The 20,901-nt window shown below is 43.9% G+C and overlaps 1 protein-coding gene across 12 annotated transcripts in view; it reads right to left on the bottom strand.

Annotated features, from left to right (window-relative positions):
• Positions 1-20,901, bottom strand: part of KIF21A (kinesin family member 21A) — a 725,937-nt gene that overhangs the window by 50,649 nt on the left and 654,387 nt on the right. For all 12 annotated transcript variants that reach the window (XM_069229749.1, XM_069229747.1, XM_069229752.1 and 9 more), the window contains one exon: positions 17,068-17,185. In XM_069229749.1, the coding sequence (XP_069085850.1) occupies positions 17,068-17,185 (118 nt within the window). The remainder of the gene's footprint in view (positions 1-17,067; positions 17,186-20,901) is intronic.

The raw sequence follows: 20,901 nt of genomic DNA on the forward strand, positions 1-20,901 counted from the left end.
TTGTCTTTTAGCTTTAAGATAAGTTTGAATACACTTTATTATCCATCAGGCTAATCCTTGTTTCGAAATAGGATTACCCTTATGAGGCTGTTGGAAAGCCACAAAAAGTTTAGTTTTTCTAAAATCTTTTGTTCTGTCGGTGTAATACATGAGAGGTCTTTTGAGAACAAGAGTGTGGAGAGCACTGTCAGCAACTGAATATTGCTGTGGAAAGAAGACTGGCAATTCCACTGACTGATTGACGTGAAATGGTGAAACCACTTTGGGTAGAAATTTGCGATTTGTCCTAAGTGCTATTTTGTGTTTGTGAATTTGGAAGGAAGGTTCTTCTAAAGTGAATGCTTGAATTTCACTAACTCTCCTTAAGGAAGTAATTGCTACCACGAAAGCAACTTTCCATGAGAGAAACTGAAGAGTGCAAGAATGCATGTGTTCAAATGGTGGATCCATAAGCCTTGTGAGCACAATGTTAAGATTCCAGGCAGGAGCTGATGGAGCTCTAGGTGGAATAACTCTTTTAAGGCCTCCATAAAAGCTTTAATGACAGAAATTCTAAAACAAAGAGGTATTCTGTCTGTTTTGGAGGTGGGTTGATATTGCTGTTAAATTAATTTTAAAAGATGAATATGCAAGATTTGCTTTTTGTAAGTAAAGCAAATAACATACAATATCCTGCACCAATGCTTTAAGTGGATCAATATTTTTGGGTTGACAGTAATATACAAAACGTTTTTATTTAGCTACATAGCACTGCCTGGTTGTAGGTTTACATGGAAGCTATAGATATGATTTCAGGAGCCAAATTGCCAGGTGGAGCATTCTGGGATTGGGATGCCTGAATTTGACCTTTGTTTTGAGTCAATAGGTCTAGTCTGTTTGGGAGCTTGTGATGTGGTACTACAGATAGATTCAATAGTGTTGTGTACCCACGTGGGAGCTATGAGTATCACAGTGAGGGATCTTGTTGACCAGAAATGGAATTAGTAGGAGGGGGGAAAAGCGTAAGCAAATATCCCTGACCAACTGATCCATAGAGCATTGCCCTCAGACAGAGAGTGTGGGTACCTGGATGTGAAGTTTGGGCATTTTGCGTTTTTGCTTGTTGCGAAGAGGTCTATGTTTGGTGTTTCCCACATGTGAAAGTACTGTTGAATTACTTGTGGATGAATCTCCTGTTTGTGTATTTGTTGCTGCGTCCTGCTTAAGAGGTCCCCTAGTCGGTTGTGTATCCCTGGGATATACTCTGCAAATAGGTGAATGCGATTGTGAATTGCCCACTTCCAAATTGTCTGTGCTAGTGGGGACAATTGCGATGAGTGTGCCCCCCCCGTTTCAGCAGATAATACATTGTTGTCTGTGGCTTTGAGTGCTAACAACACTGCCAGCAATTCCAAGTCGTTTATGTGGTAAGTCTGCTGGATTGAGTCCCATTCTCCCTGTATTGTAAGATTGTCGAGATGGGCTCCCAAACCTGTCATTGATCCATCTGTGGAGATTTTGGTCTGTGGTACAGGGTCCTGAAATGGCCGCCCCTTTGATAAGTTGGTGTGATTCCACCATTGCAGGGAGTCTGGCTGTCCAACAACACTAGATCGTGAAGTTGACCCTGTGCCTGAGACAATTGCTGTGAGAGACACTGTTGCAGGGTTCTCATGCTTAGACGTGAATTGGGTAGTATTGATATGCAGGATGCCATAATTCCCAAGAGTTTCATGATAAATCTTACTCTGTAAGTTTGATTGTACTGGAGTTGCGATATGAGACTGTGGAACGCTTGAATTCTTTGTGGGTTTGGATAAGCTAATGCTGTGTTCAGAATTGCTCCCAGATATGCTTGTATTTGGGCTGGCTGAAGGTGAGACTTCTGGTAATTGATTGTGAACCCTAGACTGTGTAGAGTAATGATTGTGTATTGTGTGTGTCGTTGACAAGTTTGAATGGTACTGGCTTTCATTAGCCAGTCGTCTAGGTACGGAAAGATGTGTATGCAAGTTCTTCCGAGATATCCAGCAACTACTGCTAGGCATTTGGTAAATACTCTTGGTGCTGTTTTTACTCCAAAGGGTAGCACTTTGAATTGGTAGTGTGAAGTATGATGTTCCAAAGGTTTCAAGAAGGGAAAATTCAAACAAATTAAAGTTGTTTTGTCACAATGTTTATTCCGATCCTTTACCAAAAGAAGAAACTCCATCCACACCTGCAGATAACTGTCTCTCAATCTAACTGATACACTGGATCTACCCTAGGTGCAAAGGCGCTCAGGGTTGGTCGGTCTGCCCAAAAATGAGGCGCATGGCCACATAGAATTCTTTGAGTTGGGCAGGGGTGGCACCAGATTCCGGAAAGTCGGGGAGGCGTGCAGCAGACCCAGACGGAGGCTCCGAAGACATAGGCCTAAAGCGTTGACGTCCTACGAGCGATGGGGTGAAGTTGAAGAATGTTTGGACTTCTTTTTCTTGTGACCCAACCGTCCAGATGACTTGGACAAGGAGGAGTGGTGAGGACTCAGTGACCTGTCTCCTGACCTTCCACCTCGAACGCGACCAGGAGCGACGCAGAGTCGAGTGCCGGGCCACCATGAGCTTCAGGGACCGTTCCTTCAAAGTTTTCTGGTTCATTGCCCGGCACTCGGAGCACAACTTCGAGTCATGGTCGCGCTCCAGACACCAGAGGCAGACGAGGTGCAGATCTGTCACGGACATCATTTAGTGACAGGAGTTGCAGGGTTTGAATACGGTCTTACGAGACATTCCTCAACGCATCAAAACTTGTCAAAAATATATCGACAAAAGTGTTGCAGTTAGTCAAAAAATTACTAGGGGTAGCTCTTCTCCGGATCTGTGTGTAGGCTGACGTGAAAAGAAAAGAACTGACATAAGCACGCCGAGGTGGCGCCTATGTACAACTGTGATGTTATCACGGCGACCACGACGCCCGCGGAATCGACTGAAACCACCTGACGGCACGCAAGGGTATTGCTCAAGAAAAATCTCCAGATCCAGTCTGACCCCTGGGGGAAATTCTAAGGTAAAGAATCTGCAACTAGAAATCTCTATCAGATCCAAAGGGCAAAATGGCAGTCCCCACTGCCCTGTCAGTGCAGTAGTGTTTCATGAACATGTGCCCCAATACCCATTTCACTGCATGGCAGATGTACAAGACTAGTGCCCCCGCCAATGCCACTGCTGCACCCTAGGCCCTTGTGGAATGGGCCTGCAGGCCTCTAGGGGTTTTCAGAGGACTATCCATATTGACAGGGTCCTTTTCTGTACTGCCTTCTCTTGCTTTGCTCCATAGAACCATCTACCTGATAATCTTTTATGCAGTCAATGTATAAACTCAGATTCCCGCTTTAGGTCCGGTTGCTATGCCTCTCTTCCTCCTAAGAAGTGTCAAAAGATCCAAAATAGCATTAGTCATAGATTGGCAGTTCACTCATGTGGTGTGCAGAGCTGATGACAATCAAGAAATATATTTTAAAAGTCAGTAGTCACAATGAGTAGTTGTGCACCAGCTCAAAAGGAGCACAAATAAGAAATGTCCACACTAAGTACAAGTCTCATAAGGGCACAACAAATGGCTTTGGAAGAAGCAGGTCTGTCAGACATTTGATAAACCGCCTAACAATAGACGACTTAAATACAGAGGGTTGATCAAATAAACAAAAAAAGGGCCGCAAGCACTGATAGAATACCCTTAATTTTGCCTACTGCAAGGCCTTGCTTGGCCAACGATATTACTAATTACTATATTTGAAAGTTTAGCCCACAGAGTCAGAGTGATGAGTATCAAACCAGGCAACACGCACCCAGCATGGATGGACTTTGTTAAAGGTCATCACGCTGAGAATGACATCAAGTACTATGGCCAGCAGACCACTGCATTAAATGCGGCTTCTCCATCTCCATGCATGGAGATGCAGGTTGCGAAAACTCAGGTGCAGGACCCCATGCTGAGACCGGACATTCTCCATGAAGTGATAGCCCGATTGGAGCGCAAATGCTCATGCTCAGAGGCATGGGGTACACATTCTCCTGGCCTAGTCTGGGGTTATTAGGATGACTGGGGCATGGCTATGATTTTCCTCAGAACTCACAGAAGCAGAGACGGCAACGCTTAAAGGAGATCTATCTCCCATAGTAGTTTGAATACTCCCACAAGACATTTTCCTAGAAGAAAATCCAGTGCATAGTAATTGTGTTTTCCTGGCGATGGCTAACAGATCTAACTATGTGTTGGACTTGGCTCCTTTCGCAGGGTCATCCCCCATACCTTTTGCCTTCACCCTTCTGTTTTCTGAACCTGTTTTAGTTGGCTTTTTGACTTAGTGCACCTTACCACTAATGAAGTGCGTGTGCTCCCTCAATATAACTTGGCAGAATTGGCTTATACCCCATTGGCATATTTAATTTACTTGTATGTCGCTAGTAAGGTGGGACTATCTGTGCCTAGGGACGGTATAATAAATACTATTAGTGGGCAGGAAATACCGATTGTGCCATCCACTAAAGTAGCACCTTAAACTTGTCTCACATCTGCCACTGCATCCTGTATGTGTAGTTTTAAACTGCCATGTCGACCTGGCAAAGGTTTAACATTCCTTTTTGATACATATAAGTCACCCCTAAGGTAGGCCCTGGACAGAGGGCAGGAAGCAATGTGTTTAAAAAAGTATGACGTACTTTTAAGTTTTACATGATCTGATAGTGGAACTCCTAAATTAGTAGCCTCCCTCTCCTATAGGAAAAGTATTTTTTAAAATGTTTATTTATTGATTTATCAATGATATTCGAGACTTTACAGTAGATCATTTCACTGAGGAAATCGTTAGCATCACAGTGTCAATTCACATGTAACTGAATATTACATAGCCGGTGTTCTACCAAAGAGCGTCTCTTGACATAAGCCTATAAACATGTTTTATAATCATCAAACATAACCAGCATGTGAAAAACATATCATTTGTGGGACTATATGTGTTGCAGTGGGAAGAAGTCTCTGCTATTAGTGGTGCAGGAAGAAGCATCCAGGGGCAAGGGTTCTTGGGGGATGTGTACAGCATAATCGTTTACAGTGCATACAGGGAATGAAGTAACACATGCTTCGGCGGGCATCTTTCATATCAAGGGGATGTAAATCATTTTTGGCCTCCACGTTTAATAGCAGAGGATCCCAGCATTCCTCACCTTTACATTTAATTCCACAAGCTCGAAGCCATCGAATATGATGCGCTTTTGCTCTGGCCCAAATTAGCAGGTCCTTTAACCACTGGGATATGGCAGGAGGGGACAGGTATTTCCATGCCACAGCTATCCTACATTTAAATAGTAGGAAAGCCAAGACAATATATCTGTGAAGGTAATTATCAACTTTCTTACGAGGGTGAAGACCCAAGAGGCAAGAAGTAGGTGTGAGGGGATGTGTGGTCAAGTCTGATACTATTTCAGAAACTGTGCACCAAGTGGTTTGTAAAACTGGACAGTCCCATACCATATGATAAAATCCTGAAGAGGGTAAGGTGCAGCGTGAGCAACCCGGGTTGTGTGCGGGAAACATACGTTGAATGCAATGTGGATCCAGATATGCAATTGTGTGAATCTGAAACTAGCATTTGGGGATATCCCCTTTACAGTCTGCAGGACCACATTCTTTTCCATGTCAGTCAGTGGTTGCGGCGACACTGTGTTCCACTTCTCACACAGTCTGAAATAAGGTTGGGTTGAGGTGTGTGTGGAGCGTGGTATATAAAGTGGTAATGGCATGGTGAATTACCTTGGTCAGTAAAATGGTGTATAATGCCTGTGACATGGGTGGTTCTGTGTCCACCGTTCCCCAGAGGCCACGCATGACTTGCAATAAAACATAGTAAGTGAGAAATTGCCCAGGGACAATACCATATCCGGTAATGATGTCTTGAAATGACGTAAGTGTACTTACCAAGTATAAATCTCCTAGCCGGGTGATCCCTGTTTCAGTCCATTTATCACGTCAGTAGCTCGTGTTTTCTTTTTTTATCCCTGGTATATCCCAAATGGAAATCTCAGGTGAATATGGAATGTATGGGCCCTTAACCCATTGGGTGCGGGCGTCGGCCACTGGTCGACGCCCGCACTACCTCCCTGGTGCGGGTCACGACCAGTGGCCGACACCAGGGAGGGCGTTAATAAATCCTCGGGTGCGTTCATTTCTTTATTTTTTTCTCCCCAGGAGACACAGAAGCTTTTCCGTGTCTCCCCCTGCCCCCCGCACCCCCCTTTGTGACGTCAGCGCGCCGCGACGCGCGCTGATGTCACTTTGTTGATTTCCCCATCGGAGCAGGAAGCGGCCTTGCGGCGGCTTCCTGCTCCAGTGGGGAAAACGGCCTTCCCCACGTTCGGAAAGGCCTAGTAAGAAAGGGGAGACTCTCCTCTTTCTTACGAGGCCTTCCTGAAAGTGTTTCCTGGCCCCCGATCACAGCTGCGATCGGAGGCCAGGAAACACCACTAGACACCATGGATTTCACTTGGGGGTGGGGGGTAATTGGGGGGGGTCAGCCCCCTCAGAAAACAGGACGCTCCCCCCCCCCACCCCCGGGGCATTTTAAAAAAATATATATATTTGCCACCAGTTGTCTTGCAGTTGCAGCTTGCGTCTTCAAAGCAATTCACATACTTCAACTGACGCATTTCACCTGTAGCTTTTAGGCAGCAATAAAAAGTCAAGTAAGTATTGTGATTATGTTTCTGCTACAAAAGGATCAGACTTTTGTCTAGTGGCAGTTTTAGTGCTATAAAGAAGCGCAGAAGGTTTATATGTCTACTGCAAAGAGCAAATCTGTATTTTATGTCAATAGCTGAGTACATTAGTAAAGTCAGCCATTACCTGCGCTATAATACAAATGAAATGTATGTGCGGGGTGGGGGGCGGCTATAGAGAGATGAAGGGCACTTTTGCTGGGTGGTAATGAGGGAATCCGAGGAGGAGGGAGTGGGAGCACTAATAATGATTGTTGGACTGGGCGCAGGAGGTGCTAAAGACTGTGACGAATGGTATGTGACAAGGTGTTTTTTTGAGTGTCTTCAAAGAACGTGCTGATTGAGGGAAGAAGCGCAGGTAAGGTGGCCCCTACTGTTGCACGTATCTCACACACACCATCGATTTTGTGACTGTCTACATAGGCTAGTGTTTTAGAACAACAGTTTAGCCAATAGCAGAGATGGCATCTTGATGGATGACTGCTGCCGTCACTCGGGTTATAGAGGACAGCTCTGACATAGGATCAGAGACTGAGACATCAGATACTGAGACCGCATCTGAGGGATAGGACAATGGCGCAGACTCTGGGAGTGATTTTTCAGTCGGAGGAGTCCCATTCGATAACTCCTCTTTCAGTAAATTATGAGGGAGGTGATAAGGACAGTCCTGCTGTCCCTTCACAAGCACAGTCTGTGCAACGGGGTAATAGTGGATTAGCCCAACCCAGAGAGCAGGTGAATGCGGCGGCAAGCAGAGAGAGAGAGAGTGCTCTCTTGGGAGCTCCCCAATTTAGTTCAGCCCCAAATTCCACCGCCCAAATCGTATTATGGACACATCAAAATTATCTATCACAAAACAAACTGGTTTTGTAAGGCAGGCACCTGTGTTTTTGTTCCTGGGTTCGGCGGCCATATAAACATACTAAACCCAAACATTTCTGGAAACTTGACATTCGGGGGAGTCCACAGAGGTGTGACTTGTGTGGATTCCCCAAAGTTTTCTTACCCAGAATACCCTGCAAAGCTGAAATGTTGAATAAAAACTCTATTTTTCTCCCATTTTTATTGGGAGACTTGGGGGAATGCTGGGTGGAAGGAAATTTGTGGCACCTCTCAGATTCCACAACTTTCTGTCACCGAAAAGTGAGGGAAAAGTGTTTTTTTAGCCACATTTTGAGGTTTGCAAAGGATTCTGGGTATCAGAACCTGGTCAGAGCCCCACAAGTCATCTTGGATTCCCCTAGGTCACTAGTTTTAAAAAATGCACAGGTTTGGTATGTTTCCCTAGGTGCCGGCTGAGTTAGAGGCCAAAATCTACAGGTAGGCCCTTTGCAAAAAACACCTCTGTTTTCTGTAAAAAAATGTGATGTGTCCACGTTGTGTTTTGGGGCATTTCCTGTCACGGGCGCTAGGCCTACCCACACAAGTGAGGTATCAATTTTATCGGGAGACTTGGGGGGGAACACTGGGTGGAAGGAAATTTGTGGCTCCTCTCAGATTCCAGAACTTTCTGTCACCGAAATGTGAGGAAAACGTGTTTTTTTAGCCACATTTTGAGGTTTGCAAAGGATTCTGGGTAACAGAACCTGGTCAGAGCCCCACAAGTCCCCACCTCTTGGATTCCCCTAGGTGTCTAATTTTCAAAAATGCCAAGGTTTGCTAGGTTTCCCTAGGTGCCTGCTGAGCTAGAGGCCAAAATCTACAGCTAGGCACTTTGCAAAAAACACATCAGATTTCAATGTAAAAATGTGATGTGCCCATGTTGCGTTTCCTGTCGCGAGCATTAGGCCTACCCACGCAAGTGAGGTACAATTTTTATCGGGACACTTGGGGGAACACAGAATAGCAAAACAAGTGTTATTGCCCCTTGTCTTTCTCTACATTTTTTCCTTCCAAATGTAAGACAGTGAGTAAAAAGACGTCTATTTGAGAAATGGCCTGTAATTCACATGCTAGTATGGGCACCCCGGAATTCAGAGATGTGCAAATAACCACTGCTTCTCAACACCTTATCTTATGCCCATTTTGGAAATACAAAGATTTTCTTGATACCTATTTTTCACTCTTTATATTTCAGCAAATGAATTGCTGGATACCCGGTATAGAATGGAAACCCATTGCAAGGTGCACCTCATTTATTGGCTCTGGGTAGCTAGGGATCTTGATGAACCTACAAGCCCTATATATCCTCGCAACCGGAAGAGTCCAGCACACGTAATGGTATATTGCTTTAAGAAATCTGACATTGCAGGAAAAAGTTACAGAGTAAAACGTGGAGAAAAATGGCTGTTTTCAGCTCACTTTCAATAATGTTTTATTTCAGCTGTTATTTTCTGTAGGAAAACCTTGTAGGATGTACACAAATGACCCCTTGCTGAATTCAGAATTTTGTCTACTTTTCGGAAATGTTTATCTTTCCGGGATCCAGCATTGGTTTCACACCCATTCCTGTCACTAAATGGAAGGAGGCTGAAAGCACCAAAAATAGTAAAAATGAAGTATGTCCCAGTAAAATGCCAAAATTGTGTTGAAAAATGTGGATTTCTGATTCAAGTCTGCCCGTTCCTGAAAGGTGGGAAGATGGTGATTTTAGCACCAGAAACCCTTTGTTGATGCCATTTTCGGGGAAAAAACAACAAGCCTTCTTCGGCAGCCCTTTTTTCCAATAAAAAAAAAAAAAAAAACGAAATTGTCACTGTATTTTGGCTAATTTCCTGGTCTCCTCCAGGGGAAACCACAAACTCTGGGTACCATTAGAATCCCTAGGATGTTGGAAAAAAAGGGCGCAAATATGGCGTAGATAGCTTACGTGGACAAAAAGTTATGGAGGCCTAAGCGCGAACTACCCCAAATAGCAAAAAAAGGGCTCAGCACGGGGGGGTAGGAGGGAAAGGCCAAGCAGCTAAGAGGTTAAGATGTATGAAGTGGTGCCAGCATGTGTGTGCTACCTTAATTAGCTGTATCATTGATCTACGATGGCCGCTAAAGTTTGTTAACCAAGTGTACACCGCAACATTCCCCAGTCGGGCCTGTATAGTGGGCGATTCCGGACATGCTGGCGATAATAACCAGGGCATCGCCATTTCAGTTGAGACGCTGCATAATATAGTTTGAAATTTGGAGCACCCCGCCCACCCTCTGTCATTGGTCTCTGGAGTTTGGATAGGGCTACCCTGCGGCGTCCATCTCCCCAAATAAAGTCAAGGAGCAAACCATTGAGGGTTTTCAAAAAGACACGTGGAACCACTACAGGTAATGCTGAAAATAAATATAGCAATCTGGGGCGGATTAACATCTTGGATATCGCCATTCAGCAGATCGGCGATAGTGACAAAGAACATCATAAAGTGAGGGAATTACGGATATTTGCAACCGCTTTGAGTAGATTACCATCAAGAAAATCACTCTTTGTATGGTAAACATTGACTCCTTAATACTTAAAGGAGTCATAATTCCACTGCAGATGTAAGTCAGCAAAGGTCCTTCTGTTGGGGGAGTGTGGGGCCAACAGGAATATACATGACTTGGGCCAATTAACCCAGAGACCTGAGGCCTCCCCAAAGTGTAGCTCGTACCTCCCAGAGATAAATGAGAGCATCTGTGTAGAGAGATACAACATTGTAATGCCCCAAGTCTGGTATTCCCCAGATCCCAGCACGTTCGCACAGATAACAAGCGAGGGGTTCCACGGCCAAGGTGAAGAGAAGTGCCGATAGCGGGTGGGCCTGTTGCATCCCTCTCTGTATAACAAAGCTATTAGAAATCACCTGACCCGTCTTCACCCTGGCTCACGGTTCCGTATACAATGTGCTGATCCATCTCGGAAGTCACGGTCCGAATCCCATGGCTTCAAGACTCGCAAAAAGGAAATCCCTTCCCAGGGAATCAAAGGCTTTTTCTATGTCTAAGGAGACTGCTACGAAGTCCAGGTCATCAGGTGGGGTATTATAAATTAATATTTAACAGGCACCGTATATTTAGAAAAGTACTTCGGCCCAGAATGAAGCCTCACTTATCAGGGTGGACTAATTTCTGCATTCCAGGAAGTAATCGATTTGCCAGGATCTTCCTCAATATCTTGCAGTCCAGATTTAGTAAAGATAGGGGTCGGTACGATCGAACGTCTAAGGGATCCCGCTCCAGTTTAGGTAGCACCACTATTAAGGCCTCGCGTAAGGATTCTGGTAGGCGGCCCCACTCAAATGCCTCTTGGAATACCTCCAAGAGTCGCTGTGTAACAGCAGTAGGGTAAATAGCATAGTGTTCAATTGGTAGGCCATTTGTGCCCAGTGTTTTGTTACAAGCAATTTGTGAAATGGATTCCTTGATCTCATTTACTTGAAAGGGTTCCTCAATAATATCAATATAATATTGGAAAGCTTGGGAGGGATACCCTGCATATATATTCCTGCACACAACTCAGACGTGGGGCTGCAGGTCTCTCATAGAGCTTTTGATAATAATCCCAGAATGCATCATTAATAGCCATCTGCAAAGTAACTATTGTGCCATTAGCAAGGCGAACTGCCATAGCTGGCGCACTACGGTGTTCTCCCCAGAGGTGCCAGGCAAGCAATCTGCCCTAGCAATCTCCCTGAGCATGTTGTAGAGCAACCCATGTGGGAAAGTCATGATAGCCTAAGGTGGATTCCGCCTCGCAGCGGCGGAGGCATTGCTGGTGAAGCCGTGAAGGCAGCAGTTCGTCCAGCGACCTGTACTTCTGTTTGACGCAGATCTTGCTCTGCCGCCGAGAGGTCAGGCAGCAGCTGCTGCCTAACTCTCCAGGTGGCCGCCATACAGTGACCACAGATCACCACCTTATGTGCCTCCCGGTCCATAGCAGGAGAGGAAGCAGAACTAGCATTTGTTTTGAAGAAGTGCTAGATACTCTGTGATAGTGCGTCACGGAATGGGGGGTCCAAAAGATTGGAGGCGCCAGTTGGGGATGACAGGTCGGTGTGTACCCCATGACAGAATCGTCACTAGTAGGCTATGGTCTGAGCGCTTTCGTACAAGGTACTCTGACCGATTCAAGAGAGGTCCAGTTTGGTTGGTGCCTAAAAGGATATCAATCCTAGCATGTAGGTCATGGATGGGTGAGTAGAACGAGTACTTGCGGATGGCCCAGGCGCCACACATCGTAAAGACCCATAGGGGTGCTCTATCTTCTGAAGTAGTAGGAGGTAAGGCTGCTTGTAGCAGAAGACAGCAGGGGATAGGCACGATCCAGATGCAAACCTAGGATGCAATTAAAGTCATATCACCAGAGTATGTGGGTCCCGAAAAAGCACAGGTGTAAAAGAGTCTAGAAAGTGTCTTTGATTAGCGTTAGGTGCATATATTGCTGCTAAACTGAGATGGGTCCCATCCAATCGACCCTCCAGTATAACATAACGACCTTCCGTGTCTATCTTCTGAGCAGTTAGTGCAAAGGGGACTCCTGGAGCCACCCAAATAAGAACCCCCCTCGAGTAGGCGGATGTAATAGTGCCATACGTTTGTCCTCGCCACCTAGACCGTAATCGATCTAGCTCTGTGGCCGCAAGAAGTGTCTCCTAGAGCACTGCAATGTGAACCTGTCGGTGTTTAAGATATGAGTACACCCTATGACGTTTAATAAAGGATGCCCTGCCCTGCACATTCCATGTCATAATTCTGTATTGAGGAGTATACTCCAATGGGAGGGTTTTAGGTATCATGTCAAATGTAGTAAATGTGAGAAGTACCTATTGGGCAACCAATTGCTCCCCTATCCCCGCGATCGCCCTATCCCGCACAAGAGATACCTCCTATATTCATCCACAATCTAAGTGCCCCACGTGTAAAGCAACAACTCTGTGTCCAACAAGACATTGTTAAACAATGTAAAACATGCATACAGATTGAAAAACATTCCAACTGTAGTAACAATCCCCCCCAGCGCCGAAACCTTGTAGTATGCCGCCCAATACACATAACAATTCGCAAAATAATTATTGCAATGATAACATAGTAAAAACTGTGTCGAAGTAGGCATAGCCTGGGGCCATGACTTGCAAGTGCATTCTAGGGCACCGCGCTGGGGCCCGGGTCCTAGTATGGAGGGTTGCAAAAGGTCAAAATCAGCTAATAGGCCCTGTCAGCAACAGAAATTTACATAGGAAAAGCAGTGGCAGTATGCAGTATGATTGATTAATTTATGTTGCAAGAAAAGGCAAATTTACAGCATAAAGTGGCACATTTTGTGAAAGTATTACTTCATTTTTTTTTTTGTTTTTACACATGGTAACACTGTCTGGGCAACCATTTTACATTAGTGCCAGATTAACATCCAAATACAATAACGTTTGATCCGTGTAAGATAAAAACAATTTGTTTTTGTTTATTAAAATCTGCAGATTATGCAGCTGATGACTGACTGATGCGGCAAATGTGGAAAATCCTCAATTATGCCCTAAATGCTGCAACCACAGTATCACATAAATCAAGTAGCCCTGAGTATGGGATAGGTTGCCACACTGGGACCCAGAAGTGTGAGGGGACCACTGCATCACACTTATCACTGTCTTCCTTTACAAAAGAGGCATGAGGGCCCATTCTCCTTTCTAGCATTGGGCCTGAGGCAAAATCAATAAGGTGAAGGATGGAACACTTGAAATAATATCAGCCATTGGCAATTGCTTGGGGCCGCATCCCAATTCATCGATTTTTTGCCCACCATGCACCCTCAGTTTGGACCCACCCATATGCAAATCAGTCTTGACCCTGCTACTCTTGGTAACAGTCTAGCCTGAATCGCCAGGGTAGGTCCTCCCTGAACTGGAACACAGGAAACCTAGGACTGCTTTCAACCTCCCTGGCCATGACTCAAAGCACAGGTATACCTGCCCAAAAGGCACAATGTATTCAAGGACCTCAATAGTAAAATAGCTGAAGAGAACATTTTCTTACTGAAGGCATCAGAACGTTTCAACTCTTTATCCAGAGGATTAGTCAGGAAGACAATAGGCAAGACTTTACTTGTTCACTCTTTTACAACCATGCTTTCAGGCTTCGTAAAAAAAAATCTGAATCACTGGGAGCTGGTCTAAGTAGCCCAGAAACAGGGTGCAGGAAGCTTCTCACAAGGTTAACTAAACTGAGGGTCCCAACACAGCTTAGACTAGGTGGCCATAAAGTATCTGTGAGGGCTTTGTTGAATGACAAATGTGGCTCAGAAGAGTTAGGACCATCTTGAAGGATCTCAGTTAATGAATCTGTCTTAGTTTCAACAGTCAGGAATTGTAAATCTAGCACTTCTGCTGCCCTTCGACACAATTGCTACAAAAGTGGCACTTTCTTCTGTTAGTGGCATAGGTAACAAGTCCAGCTCAGTCTCTGGAAACATACCTAACACTCTAGCATTTTGTAAATCCAGGTACAGTCAATTATGGGTCTAAAGAAGAGTAAGTAGAATGTTCATCGCATCATGATAAGTGTCATGGGGAACACTTTGCAAAATGTTGACTGTCAGATTTAAAACCACATAAGGCATCTAGTCTCTCATAGGACTGGTGAAGAGGCCAAGGATTAATATCTAGATGCAGATTGACTAGTTGCATTTCTGTAGTCTCGTAGCAGGACATGGGCCAGGAGCGGATCGATGATGGGTCTGAGTTGAGCCAGGCGCTGGTAGAGTCGGAACAGGCATGGAAGTGACTGGTGTTGACTCAAGGGCATGGTTGGAAAACCAGTGTGGATGATGTCCTGTGAATGGATTCCAAGAGGTCAGCTGGCGCTGAGTTAGGTCCATTGGTGAAATTCTAACTGGAGCCCCTTGCAGCTTTGTGGGACCTGCAGACATGGCACCTTCAGAAGTGCCTGAAGGAGCTGCAATGTTACCTCCTTGAAGGCCACTTTTGCTGTGGCCTGATGGTGCAAATGGAATTTGAGACAAGATGTGGGAGCAGATCCAAGCCAGAAGATACATGTGAGGTCTTTCAATTGATGCCTACATACCTTCTCCTCTTTTTTTGAGCTACGGTAAGAGATCTGGACCTGCTCAGTCTTTCTTTCACACAAGGCGATACTTCAACTTAGCAGCAGACATAGAGCAGCCATGGGAATTTGCACTGGATAGACTTCTTGAATGAGATTTCAAGAGGCCTCACAACTTGGAGCTTGACTTATGTTTTGACCGTTAACTATCTTCTGTTTGTTAATGTAGAGTTTCACCTCCCCCTCCCAGATCACCTTCGGATGCATAAGGGTGCATGACTGAGTCATGTCCAGAGCCCAAGCAACAAAGACACATTTTATGTAGGTCTATAACCGACATTCACTTCCAGCACGTCTTGATTCCTGTTGTTTTTGAGGGAGACCTCCCTCATCCCTGGCGCACCGTATGAGGTAAAGTTATCAGAAAACCAACAAACCTGGGAGTAGAGCTTCAGATTCTTGTACAAGGACCTCATGTTCATGCAGGGCGCTTATATGCAGCTATGCTGCATCTCTTCTGCAGCAATACATAGTCAATACTAAACAACGCAAACCCACATGTTAGCACACAGCCTTGTTGCTGTAAAATTCTCCAGATCCATTATGGTGCCTGGGGATATTCTAAAGGTGAGGAATCTAAAGACAACAATGTTTATTAGAAAAGAATTGCAGTCTGGGTATGCATTCAACACTCTGATGCTGCATGCAAACGGAATTCCCATCATAACATAAAATGGGCTAACAATCTGTTGGGAAATACATACAAAATATTTAGCAAAATGAAAAAACACTAACCTCTCAAAATATACAACATGGAGAGACAGTCAATGTGACTTAAAAAAAAAATATATAAGGATGTTATACGCTATTTCACTGTCAACAACCGTTGAGCAATGAAAATGTAATATAGAAGAGGAACTGTACTTAATGCTGCTCCCCAGTGATATTTAAACTGTTTTTTTTTTGTTTTTCTTTGGGAGGGGGTTTAAAATAGAGTTAAAAGTATACATAAACCTTGAAATACTCTGAAATTATTGGTATAAAAACAAAGCTTAGAGAACTTTTGCCAGTATCCACTAGCATGTCAGGGACATCAATGGTTTTTGGGTCCTGGGCCAAACTTAATTTGAGGGTCCCTCCCAGTTTGAAACAGCTTTGAATATTTGCTCCAATTTCAGCAGCTCTTTCATACCCTCTTCAGCCGGGTCACTGACAGTGCACAGGCATACCTGTCCAAATTCCAAATCTGTTTATGTCTAATATTCAGGGATTGTGAAGTGTGCTTTCAGTATTATAATATAGAAGCTGCTCAGAAACCTAACTGAAAATAATCTCTGTTCTGCTTTTCCACTTCTCATATACGAGGTCCTGTTTTAATCTAAAAAAAAATGTTTTTTATGGATGTTGCATGAAACAAACATATTTCTCTGACAAATGTCTGTAACAGAATATCACATATCACCCACACTGAAAATAAATTAAAGGAAAACGCTATTTAAAAGAAGCAGGTTGAAGAATTATTCAGGATCATTAGGGCATGACTCTCCGCATAACAGAGCTGGCTCTATCAGGGGTCCCCCTGAAAGGCTGGGGCCCTGGCTCAGAGCCCATTTGCCCATTCTTTAAAACGTCTCTGTAGCCCGACAGTAAGCGGTCAACAGATATGTGATTTGAGAGGGTAAGCAGTCAATCTGGTAGATTTCTGTTACGGCAGAACATCGGCTAACCTAGTTTTAGCCATTTTGTGTTCTTTTTTCACCTCACACATCATTGCGTTTGAGGAAACGTTTACCAACTAGAAAACACAGGCACTGGTCTTTCAGAAAATTCTCTCTTTACATGGCCCAGATAAAAGAGCTAATGAACTAACAATGCGTGTAGAACAAGAAGTCTGATCTTTCAAGAGATTCTAAGTCTGGAGGCCAGCTTGTACTCCAGACTTTGGACTACCATAGTGAAAACCTTGGTGCACTATTTTAAGTTAGAAGGGCGGATGAGGGTAGTATGCCTGTACAACACCCTTTGATCTAAATGCAGACAAAAGCCAGGTTTCGGTGTTCCCATGCCAGGTTAAAAGGAATTCTTCAAACGTTCCTTCTTCGTATGGCAGTCAAAGCAGCAAATCAAACACTCCTTGAAATCATAAAAAAAGAAAACCTACGTGATGCTGCAGGTACAGAAGTACAAATTATTATTTTAATCCTAAATAAGTTACTCGATGAAAACGTTCCAGAACGGCAGAAAACATCTTGAAACTTGAGAGGGAGCTCAAGAAGGTACTTATGCTTGAAGGTACTACCATAAATAATAATAAAGAAAACCTGAATTACAAAAAATTCAAAAATGGATGATTTTTTTTTTAAATAAAAAAAAGTACCTTAATATAGTGATCCTTGGATCCAGTGATAATGAGATCTTGTCCATTAGAAATTCGATCTACGGTAAGGCACATGACTGGACCCTGATGACCAGACAGCTTTCCAGTTGACTGAAGCCTTTTTAAAACAATGAATACAATAAAGATGTAATACTTCTTGGTGGTTGCCGAAAACTGTTTACTTTAATATATACTCAATATTATTGCACAACTCATCCTTTAAACATCAGTAGCACGAACATTCACTGTTAAAGGGGATGACAGAACTCTTAACTTGACGATCAACACACACTCCAACATCACTACTGACCCGTTTCCTCAGGTCCTCATTCAGACTTGACCCCATTAAAATGATGTGACAAGCCATGTTCATATTCATATGCTAAGAAATATCAGTGAATTACTGCATTACTATAGTGCTAAATTACAAAGCCAATCATCTCTAAGTGCTGCAAATGGCATGATTTGTGAGAGAACCATGAAGCATAATAGTGTCCAGTAAACTGTGCGTCTTTTCAATGCAGTCCCTCTACAAAACAGCAGTCAATGAAGTGCAAAGATGAGTTCCCTGGCACAACTGAGACATATCCCAAAAGCGACTATTCACCTCAGTGGTGACTATTCAGAGACAGCTTTGATAATATGCTCATGGGGCTCAAATGGCCACTATGGATTCCAATTAATGTCAAAGGCTTCCTTCAAAAGAATAAACCTTTCCGTGAATTCTTCAAATGTTTTCATTGATTACACAAAATATTTTTTTACAATATCATCAACAGCCAACATGTTTCATAGAAATACGCTTCCCCGGAATGTAAATGTCACAGGCATAAGAGAAAAGAGAAAATATGTGAACTCATGATTGCACCCACAAGATCTTTCTTGCGTGGTATCATGGGAGATGAAAAACATAGATGACATTCACCGATTGAGTATTACATCATTCATAAACACTTGATCAATGCTGGAATTTAGATCTATCGAAGAAAGGAGCACTATTAGTACTAGAAAAATATTATAAAAACGTCTGCAGTATGTAAAAGAATGGGACTGCTGAATTTCAAGCATCATTCTCTTTCAATACACTGCTTAGGAGCTCCCACAATAGCTTTTTTTTCTAACACAAATATGTTTTTTTTTTTACAAATCATGTTATCATGAATTCCACACATGAAGTTGTCGGTGATCTCTAATCTAATATACATCTCAGTCAGTCAAAGTGTGATTCGCATTTGATGCTATTTTTATTGTTATGTCATCGTTCACCAAGACATGCCCCTGAATTAGAAATCACACTGCAAAGATTTCTCCAAAATACTTTTTTCAAAAATCAAAAAGAAGAACGTTTCGCCTTTGATAAATATTAGGCAAAGTCAAACTGGCAGATGACAAAACTTCCCTAGCTTGCCAATCTGGTTGGATTCCTTAAACGGAGAAGCAGTATGTAGTAGTGTTCAGTTTGCTCGCTGTAACCTGAACGACACTGCGCTCCAGCGGAAGATGTTGCGCCAGAAAGGATCGATTAATAGGAGCAGACCTGTGGCACCCAGCGATCAGAGGCTCACAGGTACAGTTAAACATGGTTTGGACTAGGCAGCCATAAAAAGCCTTAGTCAGGGCCTCACTAAATGGTAGTAATGGTTTAGTAGCTGACTGCTCGCGTTGCAGTCAGTAAGTTCACTGTGGTCTTCATCAGGGGCAACTGTAAATCCATTTTCCTGCATATAGCCAATGCAACGGTCTTACAATCTTTTGTCTGCGCAGCAGATGGCGAAATACATTTAATTTTAGATGAACTGTCCTAGTCACTTGCACTTTGATGGCTTAGGTAGAGGCCAGCATCAGTTTAATGAGTGGAGGGTAAATTATCTGCCTCCTTATTGTCCTATTCCTTAAAGGAAACCTGTTCAAGTCCCTAAACTGCATCAGTGAGAACGGAAAATGGCTTGCAACCTTTAAGAATGATGGCAATGAGTCAAGAGGAAATTAGTGAACTCTTCCTAAGCTACAGGCTCCGCTTTAGTTAATTGATAGTGTGACAAAGGTTGAGATCAGGCGGAAATAGACTCTGGATCAGACATTGAAATCAGGATAGAGTACGGAACTGGCCTCAATGTAGTGTAAGTCAGTGCCAAGTTTGGCACTACTGGTGGAAACTATGGCAAAGGTGTTGACGTACAGCCAGCCACTGGCAGCGGGCAAAACAGAGGATGAACGGGGTCAGCAGGAGCCAGAGGCAGGCGCTGCTGGTCGAATTACAACTGGAAGATCAGGTGGGCCCTTGGGGCGCAAAGGTGGCCCATGGGCTCATAACTACCTGGAGTAAGTGCAGCATCACATTCTTTGAAAATATCAATCGACATCTGTTGGACTTGGCTCTCGCTCCAGGCTAATCCCCAAACTTTTTGCCTTCAATCTCCTGTTTTCTGAACCCTTTTTGTGTTGGCTTTTAAGACTGTGCACTTCACCACTAATAAAGTGCTTGTGCTCTCTCTCACCTAAAATGGTAAAATTGGCTACACCAAATTGCCACATTTAATTTCCTTGTAAGTCCCTGATAAAGTGGTACTACATGTAGTCAAGGGTCTGTAAATTATACGGTACAAGTGAGCCTACAGCAGTCATTGTGCCACCCAATTAAGTTGCCTTGTTAAACATGTCTCAGACCTGCTGTTGCAGACTGTGTGTGCAGTTTTAATCGGCCATTTAGACCTGGCAGAAGAAACCCTTTTCCAGGCCTTAAAGTCCCTTTTAGTACATATAAATTACTCCTAAGTTAGGCCCTAAACAGCCCATAAGGCAGGATGAAGTGTATTTAAAGAACAGGTTACTTACCACTGTTAATGCCTTATCTGGTTAATACAATATCTAGCTGCAGATGCCTCACCTTAGAATTATCCCCAAACGTCAAACTGGATCTGCGTCGTCTGCATCATCCAAGCTGAACTGATGTCCAGTGGACCTATACAGGCACCATCCAGGCACGCTTTTCACACCAGAAGCACAGAGCCATGAAGTACACTGACCACTGGTGTGGATTACAGGGGCCCTAAAAGGGAATATCCCTGTCCCTAGAAATCCATTAGCAGAGCAGGGAGGATAGGTGGTTTGGCAAGTAATCTGTAGCTATAGTCTACCAGATAAGGCATTATCGAAGGCAATTAACGTGTTCATCTGATAGAGACTTCTAGCTGCAGATTCCTTACCATAAAATAGATACCCAAGTAATACCATCTCCGGAGGATCTTCAGACCAATTTCAGAGGAGGAAGTCCTAAAGAACCAAACGGGCAAAGCGCTCGTCACAACAGACCTAATTGTCCAGGCAGTAGAGTTTAGTAAACATGTGCAGAGGCCCACATTACTGCCTGACAGATATCCAGGACTGGAAATCAGCGCTCTAACGCAGTGGTCGCATCTTTAGCTCTAGTGGAATAAATGCACAACCCCTCAGGGGGTTGCTTCTTGGCCAATGAGCAGCAGATTTTAAAGCAGGCCAAGAACCATCTAGAGATGGTCCTTTTCTGCACAGCACAACCCTCTTTAGCTCTGACATACCCCATGAGGAGCTGATCATTCACTGGGAAATCCTGTGTCCAATCAAGTTAGAACGACAACACTTGTTTGGGTTCCAGACAATGGAGACGCTCCTCATCTTTAGAAGGATGAGAAGGGGAGCATAGAAAGTAGGCAAGCTGATGAACTGACCTACATGGAAAGGCATCACTAACTTTAGAAGAAAGGAGGTCCTTGTGCGTAGTACCACTTAGGATGAAAGGATAAATAGGGCGGTATGGAAGATTGGGCCTGCAACTCACTGGCTCGACTGGCAGAT

This window comes from Pleurodeles waltl, chromosome 4_1 (genome assembly GCF_031143425.1).
Source record: "Pleurodeles waltl isolate 20211129_DDA chromosome 4_1, aPleWal1.hap1.20221129, whole genome shotgun sequence".
In the NCBI taxonomy this organism is placed as follows: domain Eukaryota; kingdom Metazoa; phylum Chordata; class Amphibia; order Caudata; family Salamandridae; genus Pleurodeles; species Pleurodeles waltl.